Genomic DNA, 16,579 nt, shown 5'->3' on the forward strand with positions numbered 1-16,579 from the left:
AAATTACTGTATTTTTCTTACAATAGTGCTGAACTTTTATTTGAGGTTCTCTGTTTCTGAAAGCAGACATGATGGATTGAAATAAAAGATAATTTATTGCAATGCTTACTTTCAAGTGCAGAGAGAAGCAGTGTAATTGTAATTTACAGTAGCTGTCAAGGAAAATCTATCACAGATGACATTAAAATGACTTATTTTGCCTGAGCCACTTATTGTTTAAATGTGCATAATCTGATAGAAACAGATTTTTTTAAAAAATCTGCTTTATATTGTTCTAAATTAATATCAAAACATATACTTACGAGTTAAACATTTTAAGCAATTTATTAATACTTTCATCACTACTATTTTTACCTAGGAGCTGGAAATTGGTTTATTTAACAATATCATGTTTATATTTTTTAGATCTCTACACTCACAACACTTTCATGTACCTAAACTCACTGTCTAAAAACAGATTCCAAATTAGATTTGTTTCTGTCTGAAAGAAATGTCAGAAGTGGTGGAAGAAAATGCAGCATAGGGCCCAATCCTGTTTCCAGTGGAGCTGACCAACTGTTTTGCTACCACCTCCAATAAGAACAGGTTAGTGAAGACTCAAATTTTCCTAAGCCAAGTAATTCAGGAATCCATGCAATCTTTTATTTGCAACTTGTAGCTGATGGGAGAAGGAACTGATATCCGTGAAATATTCAGTGTCAGCTACCAAGCTTCCATAACAAAGACTATGTTAGAACGCTGAATGCGAACTTACCTCTGCAGTATAACTATTCCCACATTTATTGTAGAAAGGAAATATTCTGATTATTTGTAAGATACGTTCCGCATATCACTTGAACACCTTTATAGAAATACTGATGAAGGAAACCTAGACACACTTCCATCCTGATAAGCCTAAATGTTTTCAGTTTGTAGGTGCTTGTTCTCAGGTATTTATGGTATCTAACTTCTCCAAAACTTAAGATTTTGATGCATGTGTATATTATATATGTCTGTCTGCATGTAAACATTGAATGTCAAATAACCAGAAAACACAGCTTCACCAAACCAAGGTAATCTTTTACCAGAGGCAGTGTTAAAGTAGTTGTAAACAAATCAGCACATTTAAATCATCAACACAATAAAACCTTGGGAAATAAAGTTAATGACCTGCTATTTCATATGTAGTTTTGAACAGCTACTAGCTTTGATTAACCTGCTTTTCAAAGGGGGCGCTGACTATATATTTACACTTTGCAAGTAAACCGACCTCCATACCAACACAGCAAAAATCCAATGTCACATTCAGTTCTGTTCTTTTTCTTCTTCTTCTTCCTTTTTTTTTTTTTTTAATACAGCTAGAATTAATGTAGTGAATCTGTAATGAAATGCATTATCCTGCATGAAGATTTATCAGATTTTCCAATTGAATGCCATGCTTTACTAGCACTAGCTGGAGTTCACCTGCATGTTGGTGTGGCGTGTGGCTCTTTTTTGTAAAGAGTTAAGTTGAACACAAAAAAAGGGAACAAAGGTCAGCACCCAGCCGCCACTTGAATGTGAGATTTTTCTTTTTATTCCCCTTGATGTATACTAGGCTCTGTGTTATTAGTCTTAATGATGGAAAATTGTAGTGTTGATACAAATCTTTTTTTCAAAGTAGTAGGCGGGAGCTCCATTTGTTAGTAAGTTTTTTTGTGACTAAAAGCCACGGACAGTACATTTATGTAGCAGTAAAAGGCCTAGATGCTCTTTCCATAGCAGAGCTAATTATTCCTACTGTGACCTTACTGATCTACCCTGTTCCTAGTACATCTCATCTGCACGCCTGTTCCTCTGTGTAGATGGTGTCAGAGAATATGAAAAACCCTATAATGAAACCATTTTCATGATGGAGAAAGGCTACTGGAGTTGCACTTGCTACAAAGAGGCTCAATTATATGAGTAATTGTGATAATTTTCTACATTCATAGCCTTCAATGGGGAAAAAAGAATGAGAGCCACAAAGGAAAATTACTTTAACAAGAAAGTACAGAGAGTAAAAATGGAAGAAGAGACAAAAAGGGGGAAAAAAATAACCAGAAAAAAAGTTTAAAAAATAGATCTGGAGGGAGGAATAGCAAGACAGGGAGAACAACAGAAATGCTCAAAAAGCCTATGTGCAGCTGTGTTGCACAATTAAATTGAATTTTTTTTCTGCAGTTGATGAATGTGACTACTGCAAATGTGCCTCTGTAGTTAGCTATCATTTATTGTTCCGTGACAGGAAAAGGATAATTACCTCTCAGAGAGAATCAAAGGCTGACATGCCCTTTAGACACAGCCATGAATGCAGAGCTCGATAGAATGCTTGAATAAGAATCCAGTGTTCTGTGCCCCCTTCTACTCAAGAATAAATTTTGTTAAAATGCAAGAGCACCACCAGTAAATTTGTTGAACCCTAGGTGTTCAAAAATATGAGGTGCATCTATCGACTCATCCCATTTGCAAAAATAAAACTACATTTTGAATTCACTTCTATTATATTCATGGACAGTAAGATAGTGAGATATGCATTAAATTTCTTTTCCCAGTAGGGGTCTGATTCAACATTTCCTATGAAAGAACAGAAAGACACTATCCTTTTTCTCCAGGCTAGTTAGCCTATAATTTAAAACTGTCAAAAACACAATTTTATACAAAGTCTTCAATAAAAGCTTCTCAGATATAACCCAAAGAGGTTTTACTAAAGTTTGATTCAGGCTCTGTTACAATATTTTTAAAGCTATAAATACATCTAACTGATATTTTGCCGTTCGCTTTTTTCCTTAAAGTATTTGAAGATTTACAAAGAAAAAAAAGCAGCATCCTTTCAAGGTGACTAAGCCTTTGTAATCGGAATGTATTCAATAGCATGTTGGGACCATTAACAGTCCAGAGAAGTATTGCTTAATGAAATGTATACGATATATGTCTATTTATTTTTTGGCAAACATTTTAAAATAATCCATAGGTACCTTCAAAAAACTAAGCTGTATTTTTATTCAAAATTGGCAGCAGCAGAAGAGTCATGATTGCATTTATGTGAAGGCTAGAAGAGATGCAAAATAGGGAAAAAAAATCTCTCAATGTGAGCTCTTGCTCTCCTGTGACGTTAGCATGCACTGCCTTTTGTAATATCAGGAGCTCTCGAGTTAAATATTTTTGTACTTTTTAAACAAAGAGACTTAACTCACTGCAAATTATATCTGTTAATTTAAATCTACCTTATGAATATCTTTGACTCTTTCTACAGTTATCTTTGCTGACCCTAGGGTAATTCACTTAAAAAAAAAAATAATCTCTTACTCAAGGAACAACATTATAGCTTGGCAGTTCACATACTGATATCAGACGGAAATGATGGTTTTGAATCATAAAACATGTCATCAGCTTTATACCAAACCATCAATAACCTTTGTCCCATTTGCCAGCCCTCCCTTTACTTGTCAATATAAGGCTTACCTGATCGTGTTTCCAATTACAGAGAAGGGAGCCCCTGGTCTGCAAGCTGCAATTGCTTCATCTCTACATTTCCTGGCAACCTCCACTAACTTTTCACCAGATTTATCCACATTGCCCACCAAAAAGGTTTCAGAAGTGTCACCATGGTAGCCATTGTAATACACCTAAACATATGCAGAAATGTAAAGACATTTTCTTGTTTTGCATCCAGAAACAGATAGCCACCTTAATTAAATCCATTCTTGCTAGGAACAAGCTATGTATTCCAACACATAGACCATGGGTGAGCTGTATTTGTGAGTATGAAACCAGAAAAGCAAAACATTGCAGAGGGGGAAAAAAAAGACAAAAAGCTTGAAAGATTGCAAGGTGCGTAAGGGCTGCCAATTAAAATTTCAAGAAAAGCAAAAGTTGTGCATCACTGCCCAGCAGTGCACCAGACGATGACATCGCTCAGCTACAGGACGTAAGGCTAACTGGGCTGTATGCGAGAAGATGGATGGGGGCCGTGCATGTGCTGAAGGGGGCCTTGGGGGGCTGTCAGGTGCCCACCCACCTGGCCACATGCCCCTGGGCTAGGGACTGGCTTGCATCCCACATGGGAAGGGTGTTGCCCCAGTGCTGGCTGTGGGCACTGGGAGACCTGTGGCTGGCTGGCAGGGAGACCCATGCCTCCCCAGCCAGCATCCCCTGCTGGGGTTTTGAGGTGATGCTGTGCACAGCTGGATGAGGGGTACACCCTGCTACCAACACCCACAGGGAGCCCCATGGAAAGCATGGGCCAAATCCACTGCCAGCCGTTGTACATTTTCTTTAATCTCATTTTTAAACAACGCTGTGTTAACATTGGATTTTACTTCTGATTTCCAGAGATGAATTTTGAAAGAGAATAAATGTACTGTTCTGGCACTGCAAAGTTTCATGTGCTGAAAACGTAGCACCCTGTTGAATTAATTACATACTGTTTTGCTTTGGATATTTTTTTGACATTTCATAGATTTTAAACCTCAGCTCTCCAGAAATTCTCTGCTGGGCACAGGAAAACCTGGCTATGCACTACGGAGCTCAGCAATGCACCATTAAAATGGGGTTTGCAGCTCTGCAATACGGCAGGCAGGCACATAATTGTAAGATGAAGCCAAATTTCCCTATGGAAAGACAAATTACCATGGTGTGCAGTTTTGATCTTCTAAAACATTTTTTCTCCCCTGAACAGTGGGCAAACTATCCTTCTAGGATTAATAACTCACCAAGCTCGAAGTACTGAACTTTTGCCACTGGCAAGCTACTTGTGAAAGACAGACTCACATTCTTTTTGGTTGATTCCAAACTAAAAAAAACCCGACAAACCAAGAAAAAAACCAACCAAACCAAATTTGGCTACAGACAGTTTATCTCAAGGCCAGGTTTGTGTTCAGGCTGAGATGTGAAGAAAATGCAGGCAGTTAGGAGTGAGGGGTGCTTTTGGGAAAGGTGAGTGCCAGCAAGGGCCCAACCGTGCTGCAGAGAGCAGCTGCACTCCCCTGCTCCACACCTTCCCCTGCCAGTCCAGGCTGCCACTAGATTTTTTTTTTTTTTTTAATTTAATGCTCATTGGGCAGGTTTAAATCTAGCTAGCTCATATTTAAACTGAACTAGTTAATTTTTGGCTCTAACAAATACAACGCACAAAACCCCAGCATTAAATATCACCATCCTGGAAAAGCAAATACAGATTTAAAATATAGGAGAGCTTAAAAATAATAATAATATTTACTGCAGCCCATGAATTGCAATTACGTATTTTTGATGTTAATAAACTACAACCACAGCAACTGTAATACACTAATTCCTTAAAAGTCAATGAAAGAACCAAGTTGTAAGAAACATTAACCTGGTAATGGCAGGCTGAAAATTGCACTACGCTGAGGATTCAGTGATGGGTAATGTTACTTTTCTACACTAAAATACATTTTAAAGGCTGCGTGATTCAAGCCAATAAAATTTTTATTTCATCTATGAAACTCCACCATCTTAATTGTACAAAAATGGATTTTTTCTTCAAATAATTTGTACATGTGAAGTGTTTATACTTAATAACCAGAATATTATTTAATAATTTTATAGAACCTGTACACAATTTAAAATAATTTGTTATGCATTATTTAATTTGACTTTCATTCTGTTCACTGTGAAACGTCCCAGTTTTACTCATTAAAAATAAGCTAAAAGATCAGTTAGTAATGCTGAAAAGTAATATTTTTTCCTCAGCTATTTTGGAACTGAGCAATTATCGAACACAGTTCAGTTTTAAATGATAAAAAAAGTCTTACAATCAGCAATTCCCACCCTTGCAGGAATCTTCACAATCACAGGAACGTCAAGATTTGTTTTATTTTATGAGGGTAAATAGAAAACAAATTTTAAAATGTCTTAAAAAATACCAGTAACATTTAGTCAGACATTATTTGTAAAGCAGAGTGGACAAGATATTCACACTACATCTATATAAAAATGTTTTGTTTAGTTTACCACGGAAACTATCTGTGATAGGAATCTACACTTTTTTTTAGTTGAAGGCATCATTATTTTCCTGACATATAAAACAAAAAAATAAAATGAACCTGAATGACATACAAAGAAATCATGTTAAATTCTTAGTTGCTGCAAAATGATTTAGTCTAATAAAATGAGCAAAGCTACACCAGCTCACAAAATTAAAAATGCAGGCCAAAACTTTAAAAAGGACAGAATGCACTATGTAAACCTGATAGTCAGAATTCTACAATTAGAAAGTATGGAGATGGGGAAGAATTTAGAAAGATTAAAAAGCCAAACCAAACCACATGCAGTTCTGGATCACACGTGAGTATACCATGGGAAAAAGGTCACTGACTCTAATTTTAATAGAAAAAATATTTTAGAAAGCTTGAATCCGATGCTCAGAGGTAGGTCTACTGGAGATTTCTTTGCTTCTGCCAGTATGAAATTTGGGCCCATGGAAAACAGTATCAAGTTACCAAGAGTTTCTTTAATGATTAAAAAAGCTTGTTTTTATGAGATGTTACTCCCTTGTATGTGACATATTACTGCAAAATAACAGTGGGATTCAAAAGACGTCTGTGCTCATATTAGAAATAAACAGCCCTTTGGGGAAATAAAAACATGCACAGTAAACAGAAAAAAGCTTCTGCAAGAGATGTATAATTTTTTTCCCTCATAAATGAAACGAGAATGAGGTTTCCTGTTTCCGTACTTTCTTGCTCCTAAGAAAACCCAGCCAGCGTTTATTTAAATAGCTATAATTGACCATTCTCTGGAAATATTAAGTCACAGTTATATCACACTATTTCTGTTTCTGTGCAAAAGGTTCAGGGCTTTTATACCAGAAATGGAATACAACACTACCTTTGGGGATTTTAATAAATGTAGGGAACACTGCTAGCAAAAGAGTTGCTGTCCAAATAGACTGACATACACAGGCCAATGTAGCCTCTAATGACAGAGTAAGATAATGTCAGGCCCCACTCAAAATCAGCAGGAAGAGGAAGATCAATCTTGGCAGAGTGAAGGAAAAATGCTGGCTTTCTTCATGTTAGCTCATCTCATACATATCTATCTTCAGCTGCTGCCCAGTACTGTGGTGCTCTGCATTAACTACACAGTGGATCAATAACAATTACACCTTCTCAAAAACATGACACATAGCAGGATTGGGTTGACATTTCACTTAGGCCAACATTGATCTCAGTGCATCTGATTCCAGTCCTAAATTCAAGTCAGGCCTGGGTCTATCTGGAATAAACACACAGTTAAAAACAAAAAAGGAAACCAGCTGCTTGTGCCTTGGCTCAGAAGTAAACAGCACATCCATCTGTGCATCCCCCATCTCCAATCCACTATTCTTCCTGTTGCTACTAGTGATTCTAAAGTTGATCAAAGACTATTTTTTATATGAATTACTCACCGTGACATCAATGTTGATAATATCTCCATCCTGAAGAGGTCGACTGAAACATAAACAGAAAAAAAATAATAATAGTGACAGACAGTTCCCAACAAAGGGAATATAAGAATAAGCACCTAATGACACATACATAAAAAATCAGGGGGTAGATATTTTGTGATGGAAGAAGGCAGAGGCAAACAGAATAACCATTTTTAATGCTCAGCTCTCACTACTTAGAGAACAAGTTTAGCTGAATATAAAATAATGAGAAACAACTACAAGAAAAACATATCAACATCTGAAAAATCTACCATTATGTTTATTCTTTTTCTCTCACTAGGGTTCATATTTTACTTTGTGAGTAGCTGAATGTACTGCAAATAAAAATACCCACCCAACAACCCACATAAATTCAAATATATTTTTTTCCTTAACCTATACTTATTTTGCTGGAGGAAAAAAAATAATCAGAAAATCAGTCTGTACTGTTCTGTCGTGTCGTCCCCCCCTCCGCCTCCCGTGAACGTGAAAGGCATTATGTTTTTTTTTTTTTAAGTTTATGGACAAACAGGATAATATTTTTTTTCTATTTCACATACATCAGCATCGTGTGGTAACATGATATGCATCTGCAATATGTTTACGTATAACATTTAGTTAAGCTGAAGTATGTTCAATATTAAAAATAATTTATTAATTCCAGTTTAACATTTTCATTTCTGGTGGTAAAATGTATATTACTGGGGAAATACCTGTCAGGAATACCATGACATACCACGTTGTTTACAGAAGTACAAACAGATTTTGGAAAACCTCCATAGCCCAGAGGTGATGGATAGGCATTCTGTCTGATTATTTCATGATGAACAATAGAATCTATTTCTTCAGTTGTCATGCCAACCTAAAATATCAAACATAACATCCTGTTAAAAAAGCAAAGATAGTTTCTCACATTTACTGAATGTGATTGCAGCCAAGCGTTTCAATGAAATCTTGGATGTTTCAAATATGCTGCTTTGATACAAAACACTAAACTGTCTGATACACTTTATTGATATATTGGACCTTTTTTTTTTAAGAGAAAAAGGTTTTAAATAAAGCATGAAGTAGAAACGAGCACTCAAAGGTTCCTAGAAAACCTAAAATACTGTCTATTTCCTTTCTGTTCTTTTTTCCACATTTGCTTTCTCAAAGACACCAATTTTCCATGGCATCTTGTTTCAGTAGCTGCTATAGAAATGTCTGGTTTCAATGCTTTCAGTCCTTTAAAACACATTACCTTCCCTTTTATTTGTAAAAGAAAGGATCTTAATTCTTGTAACTGCCCAGTACATTTATCATAATATACTTGTGCATTTCATGAAATTGTTTTCCAAGTATTCTTTAATTTTATAAAAGATTTAAATATTTGACTTAATTTCTTGAGGATATTCTACTTAAAGTGGACACAGCCTGGATGATCACAGTGAATCTGCAAGCTCTTCTTGAATCTGCAAATCCATCATTTTCAGAAATCTTAATTTTTATGCTTGCATGTTTTCTAGATTCATCTTTTTATCATGATTTTACATTTTAAAACCCCCATTTTCTGTCATTTTCTGAGTATCCATGGAGTGGAAAATGCACATGCTTAATATAACATTCTTCTCACTTTTCTTTTGGATCGACTTGGTCCCTGGAATGCTTAGAACTGAAATTTGAAATCTGGTAGGAAACCTCCCTCACTGAGAAGAAGTGCCTTTGAGGGTTCCTCTGCAAATTGATTTTGATTTGAATGAGTTTTGAGCCTTTGAAAATCATACTTCGTACATATATACTACAGTGGCTGTGATTTTGGAGGACTTTTTAGTAACATGTGTAATATAGGTAGGCTATGGCACAGGAGGCATACTTACCCATATATTGAAATATTTGTTGAGCACGCACAGAGAATAGCAGAGTGCACTTGTGTACTGCGCTGAGGATAAAACCATGTCTATTTGCATCTTGTTCAGCAAAACCCCATGATTGGGCAGATGAGGAGTGATGAACCCATGCAAGACCAGGAATTGGGGTTACTGTGCAACCCCCCTGCTTTGCAGTAGTCATTTGCAGCCTCTGCGCTGGGATGGCAGCTGCAGCCCCAGTGCGCTGTCTGTATTGGATACTGCAGCCATTGGTTCTGGATAAATACAGGTTTGTTGCTCCTGCCTTCGCTCGCCATTTATCATCTTCAGCCCATAGACAAACTGAACCGCTATGTACCAGATTGGGTGCTGTCTGCTGCTGCTCTGCTCAAGGAATCCACTGTGGCTTTTGGGCACTCGAGCCGTGCCCTGTGCATGACAGGCTTACATGCTGTGAAAAGTTCTGCTTTTAACAGTATCTGCTTTACTTTTAAAGGAGCTTTTGCTAGCTGGGCAAGGTTGGGGAGGCACATACTGTGCACCTCATCCCTTATTTGGGACAGGGCAATCTGATGGTATCTAACAAAATACTTCCCTATCATAGAATTTGTGGCTTCATTCCCAAATCTTTAACTCAAACCAAGGAAATGCTATTGTATATAGTACCACATTGTATTTTTAGGTCCCACAGGCAGTAAATGGTAATATCAAAACCATGCTCAGCCCCAACTTCGTCTCTCTGCATCCATGCGTTGTAGTGCACCTTTGTTATATTAGGGGATGTTACCATCATTAGCTAAAGCACAGGGAGAGCTGGCTTGGACAGCTGTGTGCGAGGTGGGTTCAGCAAGACAATAGGAACAGGTGGAGCGATGGGGCTCTTCAGATAAAATAGGAATGCAGAGTTTATCTTATGAGAACAGCCTAAAAGAGCTTGGTTTGTTTAGTCTGCTGCACTGAAAGCTGTAATAGCTTTATTACCGCATGAAGGGGACAGACTCAAGGGAATGCAGGAAGCCGTTTGAATTAAAGAGCGGTGTTGGCACAAGAACAAATGGGTATAAACTGGCCACGTGCAGCACCAGGCTGGAAAGCCGAAGATGCTCACTGTCAATGAGGGAAGGTTTTGCAGCATCCTCCCAGTCAGGGGAGTCTTGACCAAACATTCAATGGTGTAAAATGGAGCTCACCACTTGTCTGCAGCTGACCTGGGCAGTGGTCTCGGCACCACAACTCTGCCGCCTCCCTCCTGCCACCACAGCTCCTGGTCACATAATTCTTACCTTATACACCTTGCTCCAAAGCATTTGTTATATGTACTTTGCTATTATGTATGATTTGGCACATACTATGAACTGCATCATAAACTACACCATGCTGCATACATATATATTTTACACATGATAACAACCAAAAAGTATAAGTGAAAAACTGCTCTCATTCAAAACCCACATTGTACCCTGATCCTTCAGAAACATGTATATGATCTTAACTTTACATAAGTAAGTTTTACTGTACTGGGAAATAACTGCACATAAGTTAAACATACATGAGCCTATGTAAGATTAAAGGTTCAGGCACTTTTGTTATTGGCCACCCCAGCTCCAGAATTTAAACCTCTGGGAAAGTGAAATGATAGAGGAAAGAAAAATGCATGGTAAACTGATAATTTTTTCCCCTTTTAAGTCAATGGCATTGACCTACAGTCCCCACCTATCTCTGCATCTCATAGCTACTCAACCCATTTCACCCTATCCAGTATGCTATTACATGAAATACCAAGGCAAGGCTAAAAAAGCACTCCATCTCCAAAACCTGGTAGTAGGCTCCTTCCAGTATATTTTAACTTGGGAGGTATTCTAAAAAGCATACTGCAGAAACATTTCTGGAAACTATAAGGCTTTATTATCAATGCACTCTGGAAAATTGTGTGGAATTTGGCAGCTGTTTTTTCCAATGGCAGCTCTACGAGTTGCACCAGACCCCGTGGGACAGCAAGGGGCTGAAGGATGGACAGGAGCAGAGGGGGCAGCCCAGTCTTTCGGACTTGCACACATGCAGAGCCAAAAAGCGTGACATAGGAGGAAGATGGGCCATGAAATGAAAGAAAAAACGTAGCATGGGCCTTATGAGAAATTCACATGATTTGGCACAATCTGAACAGAGGGAGATTACAGACAGAGAGATATTACACCTGAGTCAGCAACTCGCTCTAATTACTGCATAGGTCCAAATTACAGAAATAATTGAACAGGTATATCACGGACCGAATCAAAAGTTAATAAATCCTTCTTTTTTCAGGATCTAACTCAAAATTGGATGCATATTAAGGGAAAGTTAAAAAAAAAAAGGTAGGAAAAAACCCCAAATAAGTGAAAGTGTAAAAGACATCCAAACTGTTATGGGACTTCTGCAACTGTTACCTTTAAGCCCTTTCCAGCCAGAAGCAGGACATGACGGGCCAACTGACAAGCTTGACGAAGCCCTTGAATCTGATCTTCGTTCTTAATTTCTATGTCGTCTCCCCAGTCTGGTACAATGCCTGTCGTCACATAGTCTGGCTTCTTTATGTGCTTGGAGAAAAAGGATTGAAAATGAAGATCAGAAAACTGAGCATGACAATGGGATCATTTTCTCAGATACTGCCTCCTGCTTCATGGCAGCTTGCCCTTTCTGTCGTAGTATCGACCTTCCTAAGCCATCAGGGCAAACCCTCAAGGCTGCCTCAGTATTTCTTCCACTGCCCTTTTGAACTTAACATTGCCTGTTACTACTGACTTACACAGTCTGTTAGCCTCCCAGAGCTGAAACCCCAGATACTGCAGCTGACTTCCAGCGCAGACAGTTGTAAGTTTTGAAACTGTGACCAAGATTTAAAAACTCTTCATTTTCTTTTCCAAAGAGGTACACTTTCTAGAAAAGGCATTTAAACACTGGAACTGACCAGACAAACATACAGAATTAGGCTCAAAAATAAAACTGATCAAATCCTTAGTTTCTTGTTCAGATATAACTCCCGTTAACTTCCATGAGACTGCTTTTTGACTATGAACCTTAGGATTTAACTTATTTTAATTTAGAGGGTTTTACTTATGAATCTAGTTCATATGCTCTGCCCAAATCTGTCCATCTACAACATTATGCAAGGGTATTCCAATTCACTGTGTCAAGGAAAGTGTATTAGACTTCATTTTTTCCACACATAAAATTCTCATCCCTTGTACAGAGATGAAATTTCATTTCTGATTTTTTTAAATCCACAACACGTGTATGAACACAACAACCAATAATAATGGTAATATCTTGCACAGAGATGGAAATGCACTTTCTCTTGGAGGGTCCTGGACTGTTGCACAGGCTGGGGAAGATTCCCTTTGCCCACCACAGCCAGGCTGATCCTCTGCCATGCTGGCCACAGGGCACATTTTGCAGTGACTTCACAAAACACAGAATAAAGCTGGCAGGTAGGAAAAAAAGCGGGCACTTGGGCTGTACACAACAAGACCATACAACAGCAGGGTGTAGGAGTAAAGAGTGGGGCAACCAATTAGCTCTAGCGGGACTTCAAATAGGAAGACTATTGTTACTCCTATGGACATTTTATTTCTACTCTGACAAAACCCAAAACTAACTAAGTGGACTTCTGTCAACAGAATTTCAGGTTTACATTTCGTTCAAATTAATGGTATAGCAACCCTAACAACATCCTACTGCAGTAGTTTGGGACTTAATTTATACTCCCCACCCCCCTCCCCGACTGTGTGCTGGATTAGCAACTCCATACACAGCACCCTGGCTTTCCCCTTGGAGGGCACTTATCCTAGTAATGGCTGAGACCTGACCCTGCTGACCTGTAAGGCCTGTTAAGGGAGAAGCCCAAAGCAGTGTACGTACAAACATCTATGTATACAGTTTCATACCAACTTCTTGAAAAAACCTGTGTTATTTCAATGTGATTTCTGGTATGCTCTGTATAAAGTAGTAATTTTGCCCTCAAGTGTTCAGAGTTGAAGAACTGGACTGACTTTTAGACAGTCTGAGAACTCTGATCTGTGAAGACAACTTTTCAGTATGACAATACATTTCCCCCTTCTTTATCCTAAAAGAAGCATCTAAATATAGAAAAAAAAAGTTTATAAGTTCTACAATTTTAAAAGTTTTGCAAATATATAAAGTATGTAACCCTGTCTTCTCCCTGCACACAGAGCTTCCACAGCATCTTAGGTGTAAGAGCCCTACATTCAGCATCCTTATCTGCTTTCCTATCTAACAGCTTTTTAGTATTTCTGGCCCATTGAAATACTCTGTATTATGGATAAGAAATCTATGATAAGATGAAAAACAAGATTTAAAAATAGTAATAATACACATCCTGAAAAGCACTGTTTAGAAAGGGTACTTTGGTCTTCTTCTGGCTAAAGGAAAGATACTCAACAGTTAATCTATATGCTGCAATTAAACATGGGAAGAAGAGAAGAGAAGAGAAGAGAAAAAGAAAAGGAAACCAGAAGTGGAAAACATGTTAAAATTGCATTAAAAAGTTCCTATTGGCTCTAAAGTAAATAAAAATAGAAGTATATGTTGCAGGAAAAAATCCCCACTCATGCACAGTAAAGACAAATTTAGAACGTGCAGTGGGGTTGCAGAGCAGCCACCAGCAGGTATTGTATGTTCTCTTCCTAAATCTGACATAACCAATTAACAAAACCTTCAGCAAAATATAAACACTTTTATAATTAGCTTGCTAGAGATTTATACAGAAAAGGACTCAGATGATCACGAATGAGCCCTACTGACTTTCGGTAGGGCTATCTATAATTTTCCAAAATGAGAATCTGGACACAGAACTATTAAGTGTTGACAGATGATTATAAAATTCCATGTTTATACTACCATAACTGAACAAACCCAAGGTTTAAACTGTCTAATAAATGGATATGCCACTGTGTTTAACAGGGTAGGTGGCTGAAAACTTCTCTCACCAGTGCTACTGTTTTAAATACCAGTCCAAGCAACAGGATGATGATCCAAACCCCTGGCTGTCAGACAATGAATGCACTTGATCATGCCTGCAGTCGAACTCTATATTGACTGAAGAACAGATTAGATAATAGAAATCACAGTACCTTAGGAACTGGGTGAGCTGGAGAAACTGTGGCTGGCCAAACTATACTATAAGCAGTATTTCTTTGTCCTTGAAAAAAGAAGCATCTTCGCTGTTGATTGCTTGACTGCCTGTGCAGGTAGATACAATTACACGAAGAAAAGATTATGTGGCAGCGAGTCACAGAACCTGTTAACAGATAAGTTAAAAATGGTTAACATTTTTTTTCTGCTACCATATTACAAAATGGGAAGTATGCAAAAAGAACGGCATCATGTAAAACAAACCACAGAACTCATGTAGCAGCTAGGGGTAGTTCAAACTGTTCACATCTTGACCGTTAAAGAAAGAGCATTAACACTGAGAAGCAATAAGAACAAAAAAACTCCAAAAACAATACTTCAAAGCTTTATAAAATACCAGATCTGTTTTGGTTGGATGCATTGAAAAGTAGTGTGGGTAAATTCCCCAAAGCTTACAGACAGGAGTGACACTCCAGCTGGCCCCCGCATGGAGCAATTTGCACGGCTAGAAGCTGCACTCTTCCAAGGCATGGCAAAACAGTGAATAAGGGACAACAGCAAGACAAGAGGAGAGAAAAAATGATTTAATGTTGATTTCAGACAATATTTTCAGCTGTACTTTTGCAGAATTGATCACCAATTTGAGCATAACCAAGCTAATGTTGCTCTTGTCATTTGTGCCAAGACACAAGGAACGGGATTCAGTTTGTCCTGCCTAGCAGGGCAATAGAACAAACTTCCAGAGATATTTTAATCTTGGCCAAAGCCAATTGAAGGGATTAATATTTGTAATTGACTTGGAATATTTGAATCAGATTTCCATTTAATTCACTTGGGAATCTAGGATGACAGTTCATCAGAGTATTCATTGCTCAAACTTAGCTGCTGGGCAATGATGCATTTTGCCCCCCTCAAAACAGAAAAAAGGGAAAAAAAGGGGCATTGAGGCTCAAAGGTTGTTCGAGACATCAAAACCAAAACAATGCTGCACAAAAGATGATGCTAGCATCAAAACAGGGAAACATCTAAATTCAAAAGGATTATTGACACTGTCCAATTAAACTACAATTACACATAGTGCGTATTTCTATTACTCAAACATTCTACAATCTAAACAAAGAGAATTATGTTTTTGAAACATAAGCTTAACATAATAGTTAATCTGCTTCTGAAAAATGTCATCTGTGTACAAACACAAGAGCAATCTTTTGTGGCAAGTAACCCACATAAATAATTACTCTTTATTAAAAAGGAAGTGTTTTCATTTAAATAGGAGGAACTAAACATCTTTACATCATAGAAATTAAGAAATTAATCTACTGTGTATTTTGTAACTATGCAGAAATGGTTTGGGTTTTTATTTTTTTTAGAAGAAGAGTTTCTTCCATATCTTGTATTTTTTTATTTGATTACTTTCCTTCCTTTCCTTTGGATGCATTTATCATATCCAGATGCAGAAATTATCCTTTCACATGCACACTTAGCTTCATAAATAGCCCTTTTACAGCATTCCGTGATATACAGGAAATTTTAGTTTTGCACCTTTTTTTGAGCCCCAAGCCCCAGAATGAGTGGAATGGTTGTACGGGGTTTGCTTTAGAAGTGTTCCTGACTATCTCTTTGCACACTGATCAGTGCTATGTTTTGTTACCAATATCTGAAAAGTTGTAGAGACTTTTACTCAGTGCAAGCGATTTTTTTAGTATTTTTTTTTAAACTGCTGATAAGTAACAAGGCAGAGTTGGAGAGTGAGGCCCAGATCAAGCTCTCAGTATCACCTTGGTACCCCGGTGGAAGTTGCCTCCTTCAAAAGGGAAGAGAGTGTCTCTATGGAAGTGGAGCTGCCCAGTTAACAGAAGGCTGGATTGGTTTGGTGGTGGTTTAATTATAATGTAATCAACAACCTCATAATCTTCTGCTTTCCTAGGCTTTCCTTCACAATTGTCCAATTAAGGAAAAAAAGAAAAAAGCAAAGAAATCTGGGCTATCTATCCTGCACAATGTGTAAGTGCATCCCAAAAGCCAAAAGCATCCTTTGAACTCCCTGGCTGGTTTGCACCCATTTCTGGAAGCACAGAAGCTGCTGAGGCAGTAACTTCTGGGCCATCGGAAGCAGCAAGCGGTCTGCCTGCGTAAGCTGAAGTAGCTCTTTTACAGAGTGCAGTGGAAGTACCTT

The 16,579-nt window shown here is 37.9% G+C and overlaps 1 protein-coding gene across 8 annotated transcripts in view; it reads right to left on the bottom strand.

The window, feature by feature from the left end:
* METAP1D (methionyl aminopeptidase type 1D, mitochondrial) overlaps positions 1-16,579 on the bottom strand; it is a 56,488-nt gene that overhangs the window by 7,105 nt on the left and 32,804 nt on the right. For 3 of the 8 annotated variants that reach the window (XM_055718268.1, XM_055718267.1, XM_055718266.1), the window contains 5 exons: positions 14,403-14,569; positions 11,700-11,849; positions 8,143-8,291; positions 7,409-7,451; positions 3,463-3,626 (listed from right to left, as the gene is read on the bottom strand). In XM_055718268.1, the coding sequence (XP_055574243.1) occupies positions 3,463-3,626; positions 7,409-7,451; positions 8,143-8,291; positions 11,700-11,849; positions 14,403-14,569 (673 nt within the window). The remainder of the gene's footprint in view (positions 1-3,462; positions 3,627-7,408; positions 7,452-8,142; positions 8,292-11,699; positions 11,850-14,402; positions 14,570-16,579) is intronic. The other 5 variants (XM_055718272.1, XM_055718273.1, XM_055718271.1 and 2 more) reach the window with 3 other exon arrangements.

The sequence above is a fragment of the Falco cherrug genome, chromosome 8 (genome assembly GCF_023634085.1).
Source record: "Falco cherrug isolate bFalChe1 chromosome 8, bFalChe1.pri, whole genome shotgun sequence".
In the NCBI taxonomy this organism is placed as follows: domain Eukaryota; kingdom Metazoa; phylum Chordata; class Aves; order Falconiformes; family Falconidae; genus Falco; species Falco cherrug.